Source organism: Naumovozyma castellii, chromosome 7 (assembly GCF_000237345.1).
Source record: "Naumovozyma castellii chromosome 7, complete genome".
NCBI lineage: Eukaryota > Fungi > Ascomycota > Saccharomycetes > Saccharomycetales > Saccharomycetaceae > Naumovozyma > Naumovozyma castellii.
In genome coordinates this window covers 408,535-430,196 of record NC_016497.1, presented here as the reverse complement: position 1 = coordinate 430,196, position 21,662 = coordinate 408,535, and the positions used below count along the sequence as shown (strand labels likewise).

General features: G+C 36.5%; 13 protein-coding genes and 1 non-coding gene across 14 annotated transcripts; 6 read left to right on the top strand and 8 right to left on the bottom strand.

Annotated features, from left to right (window-relative positions):
- Nucleotides 1-55: 55 nt before the first annotated feature.
- Nucleotides 56-2,044, bottom strand: ESBP6 (Esbp6p; the record flags this gene model as incomplete). Its single annotated transcript, XM_003677433.1, has 1 exon — nucleotides 56-2,044. The coding sequence occupies one exon, from the start codon at nucleotides 2,042-2,044 to the stop codon at nucleotides 56-58; it is 1,989 nt and encodes a 662-aa protein (XP_003677481.1).
- Nucleotides 2,045-2,424: 380 nt separating this feature from the next.
- FAR11 (Far11p) lies at nucleotides 2,425-5,220 on the bottom strand (the record flags this gene model as incomplete). Its single annotated transcript, XM_003677432.1, has 1 exon — nucleotides 2,425-5,220. One exon carries the CDS (start codon nucleotides 5,218-5,220, stop codon nucleotides 2,425-2,427), a length of 2,796 nt encoding a protein of 931 aa, XP_003677480.1.
- A 159-nt stretch (nucleotides 5,221-5,379) lies between these two features.
- LSM12 (Lsm12p) lies at nucleotides 5,380-5,967 on the top strand (the record flags this gene model as incomplete). Its single annotated transcript, XM_003677431.1, has 1 exon — nucleotides 5,380-5,967. One exon carries the CDS (start codon nucleotides 5,380-5,382, stop codon nucleotides 5,965-5,967), a length of 588 nt encoding a protein of 195 aa, XP_003677479.1.
- Nucleotides 5,968-5,997: 30 nt separating this feature from the next.
- TEP1 (putative phosphatidylinositol-3,4,5-trisphosphate 3-phosphatase) lies at nucleotides 5,998-7,314 on the bottom strand (the record flags this gene model as incomplete). The annotated part of the gene is made up of 1 exon (XM_003677430.1): nucleotides 5,998-7,314. One exon carries the CDS (start codon nucleotides 7,312-7,314, stop codon nucleotides 5,998-6,000), a length of 1,317 nt encoding a protein of 438 aa, XP_003677478.1.
- Nucleotides 7,315-7,466: 152 nt separating this feature from the next.
- On the bottom strand, nucleotides 7,467-8,189 carry NRK1 (ribosylnicotinamide kinase; the record flags this gene model as incomplete). The annotated part of the gene is made up of 1 exon (XM_003677429.1): nucleotides 7,467-8,189. The coding sequence occupies one exon, from the start codon at nucleotides 8,187-8,189 to the stop codon at nucleotides 7,467-7,469; it is 723 nt and encodes a 240-aa protein (XP_003677477.1).
- A 223-nt stretch (nucleotides 8,190-8,412) lies between these two features.
- CPT1 (diacylglycerol cholinephosphotransferase) lies at nucleotides 8,413-9,669 on the top strand (the record flags this gene model as incomplete). Its single annotated transcript, XM_003677428.1, has 2 exons — nucleotides 8,413-8,462; nucleotides 8,538-9,669. The coding sequence occupies 2 exons, from the start codon at nucleotides 8,413-8,415 to the stop codon at nucleotides 9,667-9,669; spliced, it is 1,182 nt and encodes a 393-aa protein (XP_003677476.1).
- Nucleotides 9,670-9,817: 148 nt separating this feature from the next.
- On the bottom strand, nucleotides 9,818-10,261 carry TOM22 (Tom22p; the record flags this gene model as incomplete). The annotated part of the gene is made up of 1 exon (XM_003677427.1): nucleotides 9,818-10,261. One exon carries the CDS (start codon nucleotides 10,259-10,261, stop codon nucleotides 9,818-9,820), a length of 444 nt encoding a protein of 147 aa, XP_003677475.1.
- A 217-nt stretch (nucleotides 10,262-10,478) lies between these two features.
- KRE33 (ribosome biosynthesis protein KRE33) lies at nucleotides 10,479-13,646 on the bottom strand (the record flags this gene model as incomplete). Its single annotated transcript, XM_003677426.1, has 1 exon — nucleotides 10,479-13,646. The coding sequence occupies one exon, from the start codon at nucleotides 13,644-13,646 to the stop codon at nucleotides 10,479-10,481; it is 3,168 nt and encodes a 1,055-aa protein (XP_003677474.1).
- A 193-nt stretch (nucleotides 13,647-13,839) lies between these two features.
- Nucleotides 13,840-13,939, bottom strand: NCAS0Gtrna10F. Its single transcript has 2 exons — nucleotides 13,902-13,939; nucleotides 13,840-13,876 (listed from the first exon to the last, which is right to left on the bottom strand). It is a non-coding gene; the product is annotated as a tRNA-Phe (tRNA).
- Nucleotides 13,940-14,196: 257 nt separating this feature from the next.
- On the top strand, nucleotides 14,197-14,784 carry NCAS0G02340 (reverse transcriptase family protein; the record flags this gene model as incomplete). The annotated part of the gene is made up of 1 exon (XM_003677425.1): nucleotides 14,197-14,784. One exon carries the CDS (start codon nucleotides 14,197-14,199, stop codon nucleotides 14,782-14,784), a length of 588 nt encoding a protein of 195 aa, XP_003677473.1.
- A 240-nt stretch (nucleotides 14,785-15,024) lies between these two features.
- On the top strand, nucleotides 15,025-16,998 carry NCAS0G02330 (uncharacterized protein; the record flags this gene model as incomplete). Its single annotated transcript, XM_003677424.1, has 1 exon — nucleotides 15,025-16,998. One exon carries the CDS (start codon nucleotides 15,025-15,027, stop codon nucleotides 16,996-16,998), a length of 1,974 nt encoding a protein of 657 aa, XP_003677472.1.
- A 978-nt stretch (nucleotides 16,999-17,976) lies between these two features.
- On the top strand, nucleotides 17,977-19,101 carry NCAS0G02320 (uncharacterized protein; the record flags this gene model as incomplete). Its single annotated transcript, XM_003677423.1, has 1 exon — nucleotides 17,977-19,101. One exon carries the CDS (start codon nucleotides 17,977-17,979, stop codon nucleotides 19,099-19,101), a length of 1,125 nt encoding a protein of 374 aa, XP_003677471.1.
- Nucleotides 19,102-19,864: 763 nt separating this feature from the next.
- FPR1 (peptidylprolyl isomerase FPR1) lies at nucleotides 19,865-20,209 on the top strand (the record flags this gene model as incomplete). Its single annotated transcript, XM_003677422.1, has 1 exon — nucleotides 19,865-20,209. The coding sequence occupies one exon, from the start codon at nucleotides 19,865-19,867 to the stop codon at nucleotides 20,207-20,209; it is 345 nt and encodes a 114-aa protein (XP_003677470.1).
- Nucleotides 20,210-20,351: 142 nt separating this feature from the next.
- EAF7 (Eaf7p) lies at nucleotides 20,352-21,626 on the bottom strand (the record flags this gene model as incomplete). Its single annotated transcript, XM_003677421.1, has 1 exon — nucleotides 20,352-21,626. One exon carries the CDS (start codon nucleotides 21,624-21,626, stop codon nucleotides 20,352-20,354), a length of 1,275 nt encoding a protein of 424 aa, XP_003677469.1.
- Nucleotides 21,627-21,662: the final 36 nt, after the last annotated feature.

Below are 21,662 nucleotides of genomic sequence, written 5' to 3'. Positions count from 1 at the left end.
TGTATATTTTTATATATGTGTGAATATTTATATTGAAAGTTGTTCAATGATATGCTCAAACTTTCATTGGGTAGGCCATTCTCAAGAAATATTTCTTTAATCCAGGTCCTAATAATCTATCATATTTAACTCTTCTATGTTCTAAAACATCCCAATCGGCCATTGTCGCCTCATCATCTTCAGGAATAACAGTATCTTTAAACCTAGCATCATTTATCTTTTGCCTTTCCTCTAATTTTAATCTTACAGATAATTCTCTAATGGGCATGATTAAAATAAGGGCACATACAAAGCAACACCCTGCAAAAATTTGTGTATGGAAGTATGGGTTACTCTTATCTTTAGGATCAGTTAATGCTTGTGCAATAACTTCAACCACTAAAAGTACAGGTGCTCCTGAATAATTAACAAATGCCCAGCCTGGCAAGAACCACTGTGGACCCAATAAATCGGCTACCATGACAGTATTCATAACATTTGCCACACCGACACATGAACCGACCATGATGCAAAAGAAGATTAATTGAATGAAGGTATGAGCTGGGATCCAGAATGCAAACATAAAGATTGTTAATAAAAATGTTAATGCAATAGTGACATTTGCTCTGCCAAATTTATCACCAGATAACCCCATAAGAGGTCTCCCAATGACTTGACATCCATTTAATATAGCAGTTAATGTGGAACCATTATGAGCAGACATTCCACGGGCAACGGCGTATGCAGATAATGTGAAAATCATTAAATTATAACCTAATAGAGCCAAAGTAAACCACACTGCAATCAATGGTAAGAAAGGTTTGGTTCGAATTACTTTCCATGAAAGCATTCTTATAAATTCTTTCTTTATAGGTTTCCACGATTTCACGCCTAATGGTTTAGCACCGTTACGTTCTTTAATTATGGCAATAGCAATAAAATTACTTATAGTACATGTAATGGCTAACATACGAAGACACCATTTTGTATTACCGTTATCTTGGATCATCTTATTGGAAGCTAATCCATAAATGACCCCACCTGCACCAGTACCCATAAGACTAATACCCATGGAAACGGCTCTTTTCTTTAAAAACCATCCAGGTAAGATTGTAGTTGCTGGTGTAAATAATAAGGAAATTGCCACCCCATTCATGACTCCTTGAGTCAAATATAATTCCCATAATCTTGTTGAAAATGATGCTAATATATCACCAGCGAATAACAATAAAGCACCGATGAGCATGGTAGGTTTCATACCGATCACTCTTGCCAAAACCATAACGAAAGGGGGTAAACCTTGACCTAAGAACACAGTTAAACCTGCAATGAGTGCATAATCATACTTAGTAGCGCCTGCATATGTGTTATTAGTCAGGTAAAAACTTAAGAAGATACCAAATGCAGAATTACAACCCCAACTATTAATGAAGATGAGTGTAATACCCATTACGACGATCCATCCATATCCCCCATCAGGGGGTAAATCCACAGCACCCTTTTCCTTATTAGTGAAGACTCTCTTAACGGTGGGTTGTTCTTCTAAATTTTCACCATTCTCAAAACTTTCAGATTCAAATTTTTCCAAATCTTGTTCATTTCTTCTCGAGGCAATAGACGCAGTAGCATGATCTGATGACTCAGTGTCTGATCCCTTTGTCCTCAATTTTGAAGTGGCATTTGTAGTGGTCTTCCTGAGTTCCGCTCGTTCGGTCTCCTCGTTATCCTCTTCCTCTTCTAGATTTGTTTCCATTCTAATAGCATCACCGACATCGAATTTGTATTCTAATAATTTATTTAAATCCTTCCCATCTCCGATTTCCTTATCGGCTTGCTGGTTATCATCCTGAACAGCCTTCCAAATTTCGGCGACCGTTCTGGTTACTGTTCTAGCCAAAGAGGGTGCTCCGGAGTTAATAGATTCGGCATCTCTGTTGGAGAACCAACTTCTCTGTCTGGAAATGGGGTCTTCTCGTTGCTGTGCTGGTAACGAGGTAAAGGAGTTAATTTCTGTAGTCTCCACACTGCTTCGACTTGATGAGTCCAGAGAAATTTGTTCTGGCATTGTGAATCTGAATAATTTAATTTAATTGAATGCGATTATGTGCCTGTCTTGAGACAAGTAACGTTGGAGAAAAAAACGGGTTGGAATTTGAAAAACAGTATAGTAGTGTTGCTCAACAAACTCTAGTTAATAGGATAAATTATTACTCTTGCACTAGTCGGGTAGTTGGCATATGAGACACATAGAAGGTCAGTGAAGAAAAGCCAAGAAGTAAGTACTTAAATGTGTCGATTCAGTCATCCATTGCTCCTTTCTTTGCTTGTATGATGCGTTTTTTATATTGAAGGAAAAACGTCGCGGTTTTCGGTTATTCGCGGCTGTGCGCGGCTTTTTGCGGGGTTGATCCAGTAGGATAAGTGCAATATTCCATATTTATGAATTTATGTCAAATCTCTGTCCCTATCTCTAGTGGTATACCCCAATTGTGTCATCGACGTCTCGTAGCGACGGAAGTTGTAAAACTGGAGCAACGCCCTCAGGGCAATCTCTTGGCCACAAGCATCGTTGATCTCCCCTGCAATGTCCTTCCCGGTCACCCAGTTATCGATCAACTCCAACCTCTCGTACAGATAGACCCCCGATATCAACTCCATGTGTTCGGACTTCCACCGTTTATTTTTAAAAGGCGTCAATTCCCTGATAATTCGCAGAATAGGATGGTATATGTCCAGGTTGTATAGTTTGTAATACTTCTTGAAGATGAGACCAATCGGGAGCGGTAGTTCTTTTAATCTTTGCGTCTTATTATCAATCATTTTCCGTAAGATTCTTAACATATAGGCAAACGAAGGTAATAGACTGGTATCCTGATCTGTTACATTTCCAAATGATATCTTATAATCTTGTTCATATGCAGCATTATGCTGTGAACATACCTTCCAGATGGATTCATCCGTAGTTAGAATTTCATTAAATATTCTTGATGAGTAACTTTCAGAATATTTATTCAAAATGGAAGTGCACGTATTGATGTACCTAGAGTCGTATAATAAAACAGAAAATTGTTCGAATTTCAAAATATGATTTAATTTAAACCATTTCAAAAGTAAGTATAAGATACCGGTAGATGTTCTCAATGCGGTTTCCTTAGCCTTCATTATTTCCAAATATGGTTTCAATGTCTCTACATTGGCATCCTCAGATATGGTAGATCGTTTATATACAATATTATTCAAATTTGATTCCATAGTTTGTAATAGTACAAACACTAATGAATTTAAATTTGGTAAGCAATCGCGGTAATAAGTATCAATTCGTTTCATAATGTTAATGCATTCAGCATCTGTAGGGTTCTTCATCTCTGGATAATTATAAGGATCTGAGGGTATAGAGGATTGCCAGCCACGTTCGGTGACCATAAATAACTCTCTCTCACTCCAAAGTTGCCTGGTGCTTAGTTTAACTTTCAGGTTGGAAGAAAGAATAGTTGCTGCTTCTTCAATGGAAAATGGAACTTTAACATCTTCATCACATTTTTTAGATGAAATTCTCTTATTTAAGGCATCTAAATCTAGATCATCATCCGAAGGATACAAGCAAGGGTAAGCCATATTAGTTTGAAATGACTTCCTTAATCGAGGACTCTCAACTAAACTACTGGTTAATTCTGGAGATGCTGGAGGAGATGGAGCAGGAGTGGCAATATGTTGCTCCGGTACCGCCAAGTTCAAGTTCATCGGATTTCTAGCCTTGGATCTTGGTATCTCTAAAAATTGAGATAACGAGGTAGAATCGTCAATGTCTTTCGGTAATTCTTCATGAGGGGTGGGCATAGGATATTCAGGGAATCTTGACGTTATATCTTCTTGGAACGCCTTATAATGCAAAGGTGATACTGTTAACCTTTTACCTTCCTCATCATTGTTGTAAGCATTCAAACCGTGGAAATTGTATAGTTGCTTCTTTGTCGTTGTATAAAGAGATCTATCACCAAACTGTAGTGTTATCAATTTGAAAAGTAAACTTATTATATTTCTTACTCTCATTGATAACCTACTATTCCAACGCCAGTGTTCTATGTACTTTGTAAGGAACTGTAAAACGGCATCGTCATCAAAGAAATGTATTACAGTTTGAATAAATTCGGAACTTTTTCCATCTCTACTTTCTATACAAATGGTTGCAATCAGAAATAGGATGGAACTTGAATAAAATAAAAATGTGGATTGTCTTTTCAGGTTGTTCTTATTATCACGACATGAAATGCAAATTTCTTTGAATGTTTTTATTAGGATAGGAAGTTGTGGGATCATGAACATAGTATTGCGTCGTATGTAGGTCAAGTGATCATTCATGGATTTGGCCTTACCAAATATCCCCATAGAAATATAAAATAAACTTAGTAGGTTGCCACCAATATCTTGAGGGAGCAGATCTAACAATGATTTCGTAATTTTTTCCGCATACACGTCATCCGACATGAATTGTTCTTCATTAATGTCTTTCTTCATGAATTGATTCTTACTAGGAGAAAGTAGTGCATAATCTGCTGCGCAAAACCAATCATCTAATTCCGAATTCAAAGAGGTAAAATCTTTAAAGGACCATTCGACTTTCTTTTGAATTACAGGTTGAAATCCATTGCCCTCTGCTAACTCAGCAGCTCTATTTTCCAAATCTTTCTTTAGGTCTTCGTTTATTGGCATATTATAGTCTTTCAAATCATTATTTTTATCTGTCTTCTCCTGCAAATGACCTAGTAATGGACCATCGACTTCATCGACATTGGCGAACTCCTCATCGTCTTCATCCTCCTCAGGCATATCTAGGTTTCCTTGATATAAATTGTCAGACCGACCACCATCCAATTCTGTGGCATTATCTGCCAATAGGGCATCATCCTCATAATCTAATCCAGGTGGACTTCTAGTAATTATGTCGCCCTCCAAACCAGACCTTTGTCTAAAAGATCCGTTCAAATCATCATAAGAAGCAGACCTTCTCGTGGCAGTTGAATTGGGGCTTTGATTCCTAAGACCATTTACCACATTCAATTTGTTTTTTAGCATGATATCTAAATCTTTCAAAAGTATCTCATTGCGTTCTTGTGCACTGTTACTGGTTCGATGTGCTGCCATATCGTCTATGAATTGAGGCGGTGTTCGTTTGTGTTTTATGTCGTCGAGTGACATGGATCGGTTAATGATGGGAACATCTCTCCCTTGACCGGCTTTCATAATGTTCCTCCTTCGAGTCTGTTGGTCTTCCTTTATTTGCCCTTCTTTGTATATAAGTACGTATATTTCACATAGCTTTCAAATGTTGCAGCGAGAGAAAATACAAGAGAGTCTCATCCACAGTTTTAAAACGCCAATTTTGAAGACACCAGGAGAACAATGAGTCTCAGCTTGGAAAATGTACTTGGGCTTCACGTGAAAGTAACAAACTTGTTGGATGTAGTTACGGAGGGTAAGATATACTCTTTCAACTCATCAAATAATACCATTACATTGCAAACTAACAAGAAAAACCAAACGCCTTTGAGTTTCAAGATCATTAAATGTTCATTCATTAAAGATATTGAGGTAATTGGAGATAAGCCTGTGTCAAATTCATTCAAGAAACAATACATCAAGCCAACATTTATTCATATTGAGAGAGTCACTGAATTATTGAACAATAAGATCGAAGAGGCTGGAATCAAGGACCAATTGAGGCGTCAAGGTATTACTGAGGAGGGAGAATTTATATTCAATATTATCTATAAGACCATACCTGATACAAAGTGGGTAGGTAAGACCATTGTGATATTGGATGACATACAAGTGGAACCACCATACAAAGTAGAAAATATTAAATCTTTGCATGAACCTAATACAGGATCTCTTGATCTAATAGAGAAAATCGTGGCAAATGGATGGAAGAAGTTGCCCTCTAAAATTGTTGATAGCGATGAAGATAGTGACGATAAAAAGGGTGGTTGATGCACCCACTATTAAAAAATCATAGAATATTTAATATATAGACCATTTAATATTTATGGAATTAAATAACTTCAAGCCCTTACTGTTGCTTCCCTTTGTCCCGTCTAATTCTTCCCATCTGATACAAAAATAGAATTGCTGCCCAGTCCTTTGTTCGTGATACAATTCATGAAGCATAAAATTTATTTCTGAACTATTGGTACTACATTTCAAACTTTCAAAATATAAATTAAACCAACAATGGGAGCTTGATGCCATGGCAGTAAATTTATTAATTAATTGAGAGTTTTTCGTTCCCAGTTTAAATTCCACTCTTATATCATGAATATTTAGATCCAGATCTAGATTACCAAGTAATAGAGTCTTATTTTTCATTTGGTTTTGATTATCGCCATCAGTTTCTAATATGAGAAGATCTGTCAACCCATTCCTTGATTCGTTATAGGTTTGAAATTTAATTGATATGAGGTATGTATTCGAATAAATCAAACTTGAAGGTTCCATTAATTGAATGGATTCTAGTTTGAAATGTGATTTCTTAAGTTGTTTTAATATTAACTCATTGTATTGTGGATCATAGTATAGGAACATTTCATGATATTTCAAATATCGTAACTGTGATGCAATTGTAACTCCTTTACTAACCCCAGCTTTGAATCTGCTAACTCTAAAGAACTGACAAGCTGATTCTAAAGAACAGTCCTTAAACTTCATCATAAATGCAATTACTATAGTACCACAGCGTCCTTTCCCCATCTTACAATGTAATACTGCAATTTTTTCTGGGTTCATACTGGAAACGAAGGCATTAATATCATCTATAATTTCTTGTAGTAAGACAAAGGGAGGGGGGGCATGATCGAGCCATCCTTTTCTCAAGAGATACGGTTTTAGCAATAACTCTTCATATTCTATGTCGGTTGCCGATTTCATAGTATCCAATATCTCGATGTTATATCGAATGGCTTCTTTCTTTAATAAAGTCATCGCCAATGAGTTGTCTCTATGAATCGACTCATTTTGTTTAATCAATGATAGTAGATCTCCATCAGTATAATCGTATATTCCTCTCTCCACTTTCAAATTATAGATCTTCCAATTATTAATTCCATGGTGTAAATTTAAAAATGTAATTAAATCCTCTAAATTATTTCGATACAATAACTTAGGGTACTTTGTGACAGGGTACGAACAAACAATAATATTTTGTTGTACATAGGATAAATCTAAAGTCAGTCCAAAGTTATTCTTATGAACTTTCAATGGGGCACTGTAAAGTGACCGAATAATAGTGGAAGCATGTGGTCGCTTAGGTATATAATCTGACCAACTTTGGCTCTTTTCCATATTTTTTGCCTTAGAGTTGGATGTGTTGGGGCCCTAAATTTTTGTGATTGTTAAACATTCACTTCATTGATATATATATATATGTTTTTCCCTTTGTAAAATTTTGTGTCAAAGTGTGGTGTCACTGTCACCAACAGCAAATAAGAGAGTAATCATTTATTTTCTTTGCATACTTCTACAATGCGATCACATACCCAGTCAAGAGCAACTGTAATCGGAACATCATCACTATTGTCGAATAACTGTATATTAAACCTCTTAGTGGGTTTGAATGAGCCTTCTACGTCATCATTTTCAAACAGATAGGCATGTGCATCTCGATAAGATTTATACACAAACTCATCAAAGTAATATGGAGGATCGACCCAGAAAGAATCCAGGGTTTGATATCCTGATCTTGCGGCCCTTCTCGCCTTCAGCACATCATAAGGTGCTCTGATCAGTAATTTCAAATCAAAATTAGACGTCAAGACGGGATTGTTGTATATCATAAAGCCATCCACAAGAACTACTTTGATAGATTTATCAATGGACTCATATTTTGTTTTCAATTTCGTTAAAGACATTGGATCGATCTGGAATTTTTTCATGTCATCCACATTATTATTATGAATCAATTTCTGGGAAATATTTCCCGTCTTCTTAATTATTTCAAGCTCCCTTTCAAAGGCCAAAATATTTAATGCTTCAGGGGAATCCCAGTTTTGAATGTTTCGTTTAGGATCAACAGGAACCTCAGAATCATGCTTATAGAAATCATCTTCATGAATTAACGTAGCATCAGGGTATAGTCCTGCTGTTAATTTAGCTATTGTAGTCTTACCACTTGAAGAGCATCCACTCAATGCAACTAGTACGACTTTTCTATTAGTCATTATGTGCTATCTCTTTTAATAGTCTCCCTTTCTCTTGACGTTTAATCAGCTGTCTTGCTCTTCATTATAAAATATTGGAAAATTTCACGTTCTGCTAAACGGAAGGAACAAAATAAGAAAACTATTAAAAAGATCACTGTAAGAACCTAATAGCGATAAACATTTCCGTCGCTTAAGCCCAGTAGTTGCCAATAACATCCATTACGATTGAACTTAGGGTAGGATGGGATATTTCATTTCTCAGCAGAGCTTAGAAAATTTGAAATTCTACAAGTATGTGATCGACTAAAATAACTCTTACATGGCCTAAAAAAAGTTGTATGTTTTTACTAACGCTTTCATATACAGATATCAAAGTGAAGATCATTCTATTGTTTCTAATTATGTATTGAAACCATTCTGGAGGGCTTTTGCCAAGATATTTCCAACGTGGATGGCACCGAACGTTGTTACCTTATTAGGGTTATGTTTCATTATTATCAATGTCATAACGACACTTTACTACGACCCTCAACTAAATGTGGAGACCCCTCGTTGGACATATTACTCATATTCTTTAGGTTTATTTCTTTACCAAACTTTTGATGCCTGTGATGGTATGCATGCACGTCGCACAGGTCAATCCGGGCCCCTAGGTGAACTATTTGACCATTGTATTGATTCCATCAATACCACGTTGTCCTTATTTCCCTTTTGTTCAACAACTGGTATGGGATTTACTAGATTCTTTATTTTGACCCAGTTTTCAGTCCTCTGCAACTTTTATTTGAGTACTTGGGAAGAATACCATACCCATAAGTTATATTTGAGTGAATTTTCTGGTCCTGTTGAAGGTATTTTAAGTTTAATCATCACCTTTTTACTGACTGGTATCTTTGGACCCCAAACTATCTGGCATTCTGAGATACTCGCCCTCAATGTATCAGGCACCCATATTAGAGTTGAAACTGTTCATTTAATGTATGCTTTCTCTTTGATAGGTTTGGCATTTAATATAATTACAGCAACAAAAAATGTGGCGGACTACTATATGGAATTCAGTAAAAAGAATGAAGATAAAGAAATAACCAATGGAAAGATCAGAGAAGCCATCTTAGGATTAGTTCCCTTTTTTGGTTACTTTATTACCATCTTCTCATTAGTATTTGTGGAACCTCAATTCATTACATTACCGTTCTCTCTCTCAATTGGATTGACCATGGCATTTGTGGTAGGTCGCATCATTTTAGCTCATTTAACAAGACAACCATTTCCTATTATCAACTACCCTATGTTAATTCCCGTTATACAGTTAACCCTTTATTATATTACAGTTCATATATTCGGGCATAACTCAGACGATGTGGTACGTAATTTAGTATGGTTTGGATTTGGATTATCGTTGGGAATTCACGCTATGTTCACTAACGAAATCATTTATGAGTTCACCAATTATCTGGACGTATATGCTTTGTCTATTAAACATCCAAAGCAAATATAATTGTAGATTGGTAATGGTTATATTCTCTTTGCTTACAAATATTGTGAATTCTTTTTATTTCATTATAGATATATATATATTTATATACAGGGTTGTTATTATATAGATGAATGGGTCTCAAATCATAGTGTCATGAAACATGTCTCGATTATTCGGGCTTGTCACCTTGAGCTAGGATATCATTGGCATCTTTTTGCAAATCAAAGGTTTTCTCCATTTCAATCAACTGTTGTTCAGCAAGTATAGACAAGGATAATGGGACACCTAGTAATAGAGCTGAGGTAGTGACAATCCATGCAACGTTACCAGACTTGGAGAATGCCGTCTTGATAAAATTGGTAGTAAAATTGAACACAGAACATATACTTTGTCTCTGCTTTGGTGGAATGACATCTTTCAAAGCTGATAATCTTTCAAGTAGAGTTTCTTTTTCATTGAAATCATCTTCAAAATCGCTGTCATCTTCGTCATCTTCTTCATTTTCTTCTACATTAATTGGCTTGTCATTATCTTCAATGATAGCTTCATTTGGACCAGCTGGGTGGTTTGGAACATTGGATGTGTCTTCCTTAATTTCGCTCAATTCAACCATTATGAATTAACCTCTCTACGTTTTTTTTGCTGTGTGCTAATTCTGCTTCAGTTATACACCTAAGTCCCAACAACATCCTTTGATCTTGTTCAATTTTGAAGGGCGACATTTCGGATTTCAAGTACTACAAAAAATTTGCAGTCGTTGTAAACGATATGGTTAATATACAATAATAACGATAGTGGGATTTATCTAATCTATCTAGTTATAAGTGAATTTATTTCTTGGATCTTTTACTCTTCTTTAAAGCCTTCATCTCTTCCTTGTAAATGCTTTCTGCATGTTCTGTCGTTCTTTTCTTACCGGTTTGGACACTAACAACACCTTTACTCTTAGCTGCCTTCTCTAAACTTTTCTTGGACTGCTCCCAACCTTCACTATTCTCATTAATGGCATATTTCTCCAAATTCAAAGAGTTGATCAATTCCTTCTGCTTCTCTTTCATTGCTTGTATAGCTTCAGAGCCTGCTTCTTCCAGTTCTTCATCCATTTGGTCTAATGCCCGAGCTGCATCATATGTCTTAATCTCTTCGCCATCCATTTCAGCTATCTGTTGATTCTTGACAGCCGGTAGAGTTTCTTCAATGGATTCGCTAAGCACAGAACGGAAGTATACAGATATCTTTCTCATGACTTTAGCGAACATTGCAATCGTTTGGTTGGCTGGTAAGTTCAATTCCTTGGATATATCGTCGATGCTCTTACGTTGTAACCCAATGGCCAACAAAATGGCACTTTGAACACTGGATAATTTTACCGAATCACCCATTTTACCTCCGAAATATAGTAATGATAACATTGGCAACATATCGACAATCACATGATAGTCTAACAAGTTATTGGCATAACTGTCTAATCTCTTTAAATCGAAAGGAGAAAATATATCATCCATTTGACTCTTTGACAATTCCTTCACTTTGTTGGTAGAATCATCCTCATGCAATTCTTGTGCTTTCTTACTGCTCTCTAGAACACTCAATGCTTGCACAGCGGTAAATTTATGGAAATCGTATGATAGTAATGACAAGAATCTCTTGTGGAAATCATTTGCAAATTCCACTAGCCAGTGAGATTCTCTGCCATCCAGAACGTTCAGCATGACACATGTATGCTCACCAGTCAAATCATTGGCGGTTTGACGTAAATAAACAGGTACGAATTTATTGTTCTTCCAGAATTTATGTAACGATTGAGTAAGCCCGTATGAGACACCCAAATAATGTAAGAAACGTGGAGGTTGTTCGGAAAGTTTCAACAAAAGAGGTGGTAGGCTCTTTGCATCTCTTAACTTAACTTCGTCTTTCAACAAATTACTTTTTGCTAATTCCTTATCGGAGACTCTCTTTAATGAATAATCCTTTGGATGAGCAGATTCTGACATGTCAGCAAACTTCCCTTCAAAATAATCTCTTAGCAATTGGATAGCTCTAGACCCGTACCCCATGGATGCGTATTCTGGATTAGTTGCTATTCTCACCACACGAGCACCACTTAACCCAGCAAATTCTTCATCTTGGAATTGTTGGGACACTAACCATGGAATTAAATCACCTCCTGCTCTTTGACCTCTTGATAGGGAATTTCTGACGCTCTGTTTCGAGATTTCACCTTCTAAGGCGATTTGAATGACACATAACGGATCAGGAATTCTACCACCATCTTTAGCATCAATTGGGGGCAACAGCACGAATAATTGATGGGCAGGAGCATCACTCATTAGTTGCAAATCGTTTGGAGAATTTTTGTAATGAGAAGCAACATAAAGAGCCATCATCTTCTCCAAGAAATTTTCTGACACAGGGTGATAAGAGAATAAAGTATCTCTATTGACAATGAATAAATTACATTGAGATGGATGTGGTGTACCTCTTGCAGCGAATCTTGGATTCTTAATTAAAGTGACGTCTAAACACAACAGTTTATTCAACCATTTTTCAATTGGATCACCTGGTGCGTACCTGATTGGTTCATCTAGGGCGATTTCCTTTAGCTGACGGCCTGCGGAACTTAAATGTAAATCAGGAGTCTTGTTAGTATCTCTTGAAACCACTTCAGTTTGTGTGTTTTCACGACCATTAGTAATTGATTGAGTACGTAATTGTTGAATCAATTTCAAGGATAATGATCTACCAGTACCTTCATACCCATTAATTGTAGAAGCCATGAAGACCAAATAAGGACCCAATAAGTTTTTAACAATAGGAAGTGGAATAGCGGCAGCTTCATCAATGACAACTAATTCAGCTTGACCCAACACATGAGAATCTTGTGGAATAATATATTGGATAGTTTGTCTATGATCTCTCTTAATGTCGACTCTAACGATAGCCTTGTTGAAATCAGGGTTTGTAGATTGAATAATATCATAATCAATATGCTCTTGGTACCCTAAAGCATCGAACCCTTTGAAAATGAATTCGAAAAGAGTTCTTAAATTTTCTGGTGATGGGGAGGTAACAAAAATGTTAGAATATCCATGAGACACTGCAGCAGCAATGGAAATACCCAAAGCAGCGGATTTACCTCTACCTCTTCCTGCTGTTAATGCCACTGTAGAATTCAATGTTTTTTCTGAGATAGCGTCGATAAATGATAAGATAGCATGAGCTTGGTTAACAGTTTTAGATAAAGCTACCAAGGAACCAGCAGGTTGAACATCTTCTAATGATTCCTTTAGTTCATTCAATTCAATTTGTTTGGGAGATAAGTCCTCATCATCCTTTGGAGGTAATGGTTTAACATTCTTAGCACCAGATATAGGTAGGACATTCAATTCATCATCAACTACTAAACAATTTTCATTTGCACCTAGAGACAAGATAAATCTTTCATTAAATCTTGCCACAACATCACCATGGGCCTCAGTTCTATAACGAGAATGCACATCCATGGTCATAGTATACAGTTGTTTCAAAGAACTCATGGACTTTAGCAAAATGACAATAATACCACCACCTTCCACGGTTTCCAAAGTTCTAGCCAATAAATTAGGAGTTAAAGCTTCAAAATCTTGCAAGATACACATACCATAGGTATTACCCAAGATTTTTTCTGTTTCCTTATAATAAACATATCTAATATTTTGATTGGAGATAAAAGTTTCAAATGGATCTTGATCGTTAACTTCTCTAGTACCTCTCTTAATTTCCTTCTTGATCTTAGCCTCACGCTTCTTCCTATGTGAGGTAAACCCCATCAATTTCTTCTTGTACGCCCAAAGAACGGACTTGTTCATTTTCAGGTCGGCACTCATCATTAAGTAATGTAAATTTGGCAATTGGTTACGTGCTCGGTCACCTACGATAACAAAGAAGGATCTTTGTTTCGTTTGCACCCCATTTCTTATCAAAGATGGAATACGGGAATCAATAGCTTTCTTAGCCATGGTGCGTGTCTCTGTGTTTTGGGTTACCTTTCTATTCTGCGTCTACCAAAGTCCCTATGCATTCAATATGTAGCTACTCTCTATTAAATTTTTCACCTTAGCTCATCTCATCTCGAAATTCGAAATTTTGAAAAAAAAAATTTCAAAGGCAGCCCGGGTAATGGCAGTACTGAACAAAAGTTTAAAAAATAATTGCGAATTCTGTGGATCGAACACAGGACCTCCAGATTACAATTGATGTTTGACCGAAGTGTTTCTTCAGTCTGGCGCTCTCCCAACTGAGCTAAATCCGCTTATATTTTATAATTTTGTTGAAGTCTAACTTTACTTTTGTTGGGTTCTTATGGGGTGTATTGATTAATTCGCGATGTTTGATAAGGATTTACAAATTACAATATACCAACTAAGTAATAAACTAGTAGTATATATAATTAACGTAAAATTCCTGTATTTCTTTATGTATTGTATATAAAGTGTATATAAAATTTTCATTCTCTTTTTATTGTCGACGACGCTTTACTTGTAAGATGTCAACTTCAGGTTACGTAATATGTCGGGTAACATTATGGTCAATCAATACACCCCTGTACGAAAGGTAAATAAACACCTTATTTACACTCCTCGTCCAATTCCACCAACTCAGTCAATTCTTAGTGAACTTTCTAAGAAAAGTCTGTTTTCTGCTATTGATATCAGTAAGGCATACCAACAACTCCCCTTGAAAGGTGACAAAATTGGTATTATTACGGAGTTTGGCGTGTTTCGATTTACTCGTCTCCCTTATGGTTTAGCTTCTGCTCCATACTGGTGGGGTGAATTCATCCAAACCATTATAAACAAGGTCAACGTCAAATCAACTAGTGTCATTAGATATTATTATGATGATATCGTAATTGCTTCTAATGATGCCACCGAACATTTTGCTGTTATTCACTCATTATTTGAACAGCTAGACCTCCATGGTCTTACTGTTAGTGAAAGTAAATTACAGCTATCACAAACAACCATTCATTTTCTGGGCTACAACATTTCCAAGGATCGTCTCGCCATTGACGACGAGAAAATCAAAACGATCCAAAATTGGAAATTACCAACAGACAAGGAAGGAATTGTTAAGTTTATTGGATTTGTCAATTAGCTACGCAATTTCATACCTAATGCATCTGATCTCCTAGCTCCCTTCTACCAATTTGCAAACCATCCACAATATAAGGAATCTAAAAGGAAGAAAATAGAATATAATGACCTACCTGCTGTCTTATTGGCCAACTTCAAACAAATTAAACGTGTGATCACTGAATCTTTGAAGTTAAAACTTTTCGATCCACAATTACCTACGTTCATTTATACCGATGCCAGTAAAACAGGTGGTGCATCTATGGTTTGCCAACCAGAAACCATAAATGGTCGAACATTTCTTTACCCTATTGCTTTCTATTCTATTCAGTTCAGTCAGACCCAACAAAATTACTCTACTGTCGAGAGAGAATTATTTGCTGTACTCCATACACTGGAAAAGGCCCGATTAATTCTATCTCCACAGATTACAATTTTTACTGACAATACAGGGATAGTAAGTATTGGGCGATCTGCTCGCAACACTCATCCAAGATTTACCAAGTACCTAGATATCCTTAATGGGTATCGACTCACATGGAAACATATTCCTGGACCTAAGAATGTTGTTGCGGATTATCTCAGTCGTTTTGGACTAGATGACCAACCATACCTACACTTAGCTGATATTGATAAGACAGCCACTGAAATTGAATTAAACACAATTGATTTGAAAGCAGTTAATACTGACTACAATGATATCACTAACGCTACTGCTACTACTTCTACAGATAACACTGCTACTTCTACTGATAATAATACTACTTCTACTGATAATACTACTATTTCTACTGATAATGCTACTACAACTATTACTACTGAAAATACTACTACAAACACTCCTATAAACGATGAATTAACCGATGAATTTATCATCGAAACACCAAATAATCTAAATTGGACAGAAATTCTGTCAATCAAACAAATATTATCCGATTCTGCCACCATCCCAAGAAAATTTACAAAAGTTATCAAATCATTTGCAATAATCAACGATACGTTGTATTATTTCCTTGATGGTAATTTATACAATATAATCAATGACGCCGAATATATGGATCGAGCCACAGAACTCCATAAACTATTTCATGCCAGTCACCGAGTGCTTAAACAAATGATGCTGACAGACAAAATTTGGTCCCCAAATGGTGAATTACTGACATTAGATGTTACCAGAACTTGTCGTCATTGTGAAGTTCATCAACGTTTTGTTGATCTTCCAGTCACACTACCTAGTATCATCAAAGTTCCAGTCTTTAGCCGCTGGCACTTGGACTTTGCGGGCCCACTACCAAAAGATAATATATATCGCCACTTTCTCATTGCAGTAGATTATACTTCAAATTTCGTTGTTGTACAACCTGCTAGGGCTGCTGATGCTGATACTGTTAAGGATATGATTCTACATATTCTCTCCATGTTTGGTAAACCTGATACTATAGTCACAGATAATGCTAAATCATTTGAAAACCAAGTAGTAAGACCACTTACTACTAAATTAGGTATCAAATATTTACATTCATCTGTATACCACCCGCGTGGGAATTCGAAAGCTGAAAGAAGCGTGCAAATGGTAAAGAAGGTGCTAAGCCATATACACCCAAACTACAAAGACTGGTCTTCAAATATATATTGGGCTGGTAACATTGTTAACTCAACGAGGTTAATGTATGGGTATGCTCCGGCTGAAATTGCCTTTGGAATACCTCCAAAGATCGACCAAGAGAACTTTAGCAATCTATTGAAAGATTTCAACAATGATACAATGTCACGAAAACCCCAAGGTTATACTGAACAGGAGGAAGTCCATCTAGCTATGCACAATATTGAAAGAACGAAGATAGCTCGCCAGAAAACAATGGATGCTCGAGAAAGAATTAGAGAAATGTTGAAATTAACAAGAAAAGGAAAAGAAAGAGACGTCCAGTTCGAGAAAGGTGAATTAGTCTATAAATGGAGACAGAAAACAAAGAAGTCTGAACCTACATGGGATGGACCCTATCGAATCTGTGGTGTCGTGGGAAAACACACTTATCTTTTACGAGGTCTTAATGGTGAAACTAATGACAAAACCTTCCATGGTTCTAAATTAAAACCAGCTTATTCACACGAAGGATCTGCTATTAGAACAGCCGCTGAATTCACAAGAGTTTATTCAGATAAAGAGAGAGACTATTTTATTAACACATTTGAAGATGTTATTACTGATCTTAATCGACAGGCTGCCAGAAGTTGATAGAAGCAGCCGATACTTGTATTGATTGACCATAATGTTACCCGACATATTACGTAACCTGAAGTTGACATCTTACAAGTAAAGCGTCGTCGACAATAAAAAGAGAATGAAAATTTTATATACACTTTATATACAATACATAAAGAAATACAGGAATTTTACGTTAATTATATATACTACTAGTTTATTACTTAGTTGGTATATTGTAATTTGTAAATCCTTATCAAACATCGCGAATCAATCAATACAGGGGGTGTGAATAAAGCTTTAACTTTATAATCTTGACAGATTTAGCCACTATAAAAGGCTTTCTGATATGTAAAACAACAAAATATAGCAAAAGAGATTTCCTCTGAGTCCAGGGAGCAATTACAGAGCAAAATGCTAAAATATTTCATCTAATATTAGTGAAGGTCTTGCAAATCTCGGAGAGTCAGATGAGAACCTTGAATTAAAGCAGCAGAACCTCAGAAGGAGGAAAGACATAATCTCGTAATATAGTATCAGATTACTTACAAGATATTATGGTTTTCAAACTGATCGGTTTCTCAATTTCGACAGACTTAATGAGGAAAAGGTTGAGTCGTCTAAGACAATGAGGATACGAATGTGTGTGTAACTTTTCAAGTATGGATACATGGATAGATATTTTTGAGAACAAGAAATCATGGAAAAACGTTTGTAATCCATTGGCGATTATGGAATGGCCCTCAGATGGAAACATATTCCTCCTCATCTGTTATCGTTGAGAATACCGTAGTTTGCTACCGAAAGAATCAGACACATTTAGAATATTCCATTTCATATTTTCTTCGATCGGACCGGCTCGGATAAGATCCCGTGTTACCTAATGAAGGGAGAATTTCAGCCTGGACTCCAATTGTATAAATACTTCTATATAACGGGGACTCAACCTCCACTCAATGGCCACTTTTCCACTCAATTGAACAATTTAAACAACAAAAATAAGCAGCAAATATGTCCCTACCAAATACAATGCAAGCAGTCGTCATCGAAGGTGACAAACCAGTTCTAAGATCTGGTGTTCCCCTACCAGAATTGGAAGAAGGTTTCGTCCTAGTGAAAACAAAGGCGGTCGCTGGTAACCCTACCGATTGGAAACACGTAGCATACGGTATTGGTCCACAAGGTTCTATCATTGGTTGTGATATTGCCGGTGAAATTGTCAAATTGGGTCCTAACGTGGATGCTAACGAATTCCACATTGGTGATAAGTTGTTTGGTTTTGTCCATGGTGGGTCTGTCAGATACCCAACTAATGGTGCATTTGCTGAATATGCAGCTATGGATTCTAAGACTTCCTATAGAGCTCCAAAAGATATGAAGAATGCCACTGGAGACAGAGTGGAAGAAGGCAAATGTACTACTTACGAAGATGTAGCAAGTTTACCTGTTTCTTTAACTACCGCTGCCGTTGCATTAACTTACAATTTTGGTTTGAAGATGGAATGGAATCCAAAGACCCCTCAAAAGGATCATCCAATCTTGCTATGGGGTGGTGCCACCGGTGTAGGTCAAATGTTTATTCAATTGGCCAAAAAATTGAACGGTTTCTCCAAGATCATTGTGGTTGCTTCAAGAAAACATGAAAAGAAATTGAAGGAATACGGTGCTGATGAATTGTTCGATTACCATGATGCTGATGTCATTCAACAAATCAAATCCAAATATAATAATATTCAAACATTAGTGGATTGTGTTTCAAACGAAACTACAATTCAACAAACTTATAAATGTGCTGCTGAAAAATTGCCTTCAACTGTCTTACAATTGACTATTTTAAGTGAAAAGGACATTAAAGAGGAAGACAGAAGATCTAACGTCAAGATCACCGGTACCTTGTTGTATTTATCAGGTGGTCATGACGTTCCTTTCGGTTCAATGACTTTACCAGCTTCTCAAGAGTATAGAGAAGCCACTATTAAAGCTGTTAAATTTGTTACTCCAAAGATCTTGAATGGTGAAATTCATCATATTCCAATTAAGATTTACAAGAATGGGTTAAGGGATGTTCCTCAATTGACTGATGATATTAAGAACAATAGAAATTCTGGGGAAAAATTAGTTGCCACCCTTAATTAAATAAAGTAGCTTACCTCTCTCTTTTCATTTAACTTCATACTTATTCGCTTCATCAACTTTTAGCTTATTTAGTTGTAATAAAACTCAAAATTTAACTTTAACGTAGTTCAATCAATAATTTGTTTCTAGTTTTTACAGTAAATATTATGTACTTTTTCATGAAGATAAACAAATTATAGACTCCAAAAAATTATGTGGTACTTAGAGAGGGTCGTTAGTATCGAGGTTGTTGAGTCGTAAAAAACAGCATATTTTTTCCAAGTTCTTTATAAAATAACCATCTTGGTAGGGAGTTAAACTGACTAAATTTGGCAAAAAATATATTTTAGGATATATTTATTTGTTTTAGTTGTCTTCAAAATTACATTATAGAGCATAATTTGCTTTCTATCACACCGAAACATACAAAAAATCCCCCCCCCCTTGAAATTAATTATTATTAATTTGGAGTCACCAGTTCTCGAAGGAGTACCACCCAACCCCTTCCCTTTTCCAAATTCAAATGTTAATTGATTGTTTGAAGCATTTTGACTGTTTGACATAGCAAGCATTACCCCACCAGAAATTTTCAAAGGCAAAAAGAAAAAAAAAGAAAATCGCCGAAGATCATCTTCGAGCTAATTGTATTCAAAATTCTGTAAAACTGTATCTTGACAATTAACATCTTCGTTAAGACACATTTTCCCCTTCTTTTATATATTCTTGGTATTTCCTTGTATTTGGAATCAATCCTACAAATCAACTCAATTTACAAAGCACAAAAATGTCTGAAACTATTGAAGGTAACGTCAAGATCGACAGATTGACCCCAGGTGATGGGAAGACTTTCCCAAAGGTTGGTGATTTAGTCACCATCCACTACACTGGTACTTTAGAAAATGGTCAAAAGTTTGACTCTTCTCTTGACAGAGGCTCTCCATTCCAATGTAACATTGGTGTTGGTCAAGTCATTAAAGGTTGGGATGCTGCCATTCCAAAATTGTCTGTCGGTGAAAAGGCTAGATTGACTATTCCAGGTGCTTACGCTTACGGTGAACGTGGTTTCCCAGGTTTGATCCCACCAATGGCTACTTTGATCTTCGATGTCGAATTATTGAAGGTTAACTAAGTTACTTGATCTTCACATCAACTCGCTTTTTTAATTCTATATAATCCTTTAGAAATCAATCAATCAATATATGCTGATTAGTTTAGATTATAAACCAAAATAATAGTAAAGTTCTATTCTATAAATTAAATTGTCATTGTCTTCATTTTTTGTTACGCAACCGACTAGAAACCCGCCTAGGTGGCTCAGTATGCTTTTCATATTTCCTTTTCTTCCTCTTGGGAGAAGTGTCTATCTCCGCCAATGACGTATTTGCAGAAGAATGTCTCGTCCTTCTCCCAATGGGTTCTTCTTTTAAGATAGACGACCGACGTCCTCTTTTCTTTGGAGTTTTTTCCTCTTCAGGTTCTTTTCTATTAGTTTCAACAATAGGTGCTTCCTCTTCCTCCCCCTCTTCTTCCTCCTCCTCCTCTTCTGCATTGTCTCTAGTCCCCTCTTCCTCCTTTTCGTTTTCCTCTGTCTCTTCCTCCTTCGTCACCAAAGTGTCCTTTTCATGATCATCCTCTTCTTCATCGTTTTCAACCTCTTTTTGTTCAACTCCGATGACCTCGACATCTTCTTGCTCAACTCTAGTTCTACTTGTATCACCTCTATTATCTGAGTCGTTTTCGGTTTGTTTGATTTCCTTTGCAGCATTTTTAACCTCTTCGTCTAATACAGGTGCCGCAGGCTTATGGATACGTACCGATTTTCGTATACGTGGCCCGGTTCTCTTCAATTCAGTGGAAGAAGTCGTAGAACTTTTCTCATCACTAGTTGATACCACTTCGGAAAGTTCCTTAGTGGTTTCTTTCCCTTCACTGGTTGTCGGCAGTTCAGCGGTCGTTTCAATAGACCCTTCTAGCTTGGGTGTTCCCTGTATTATCTTAAGCTCTTGCTCATTCTCTTGTTCATTATCTCCCTCTGATATGGCTCCCTTCTTTGCATTAGCTAATATTAGTTCTCCATATTCACCCCATGGTAGAGCAAAATCTCGAGTTTGACGTTGCATTTTGTATCTTAATTTAAGGAGAGCCATGTCTTCTTCATTTGAACCACTATCACCTTCATGATACTCCTCATCTATGTTACTGTTATGATTGATATCATTGAGTATTCCTCCACCTTCCCCGGGCCTTTCTTCCATCGGATCATTATTAGTGGAGGTAACTTTTTCGTCAGGAATATTATTTTCCATTGCATCAAGCTCTTTCAAATTGTAATATCGACTCAATCTGTCCCATATATCCTGGGCAGTAAATAGTTTCCCTACTTTCACATGCTCCTTTTGTAATAACGTCACTGGATACTTATCTGGGCGATTCATTCTCTCTACAATACAAATCATATTAAAATGCTTATGAATCCCCGCTGGCTTAAATTCGGAAATCCATCTAAATAGACGGATCTCATCCACAATGGTCCAATCGACAGCCATACCGTTTTGTCCTTGCGCTTACGGTCTTCAACTAAA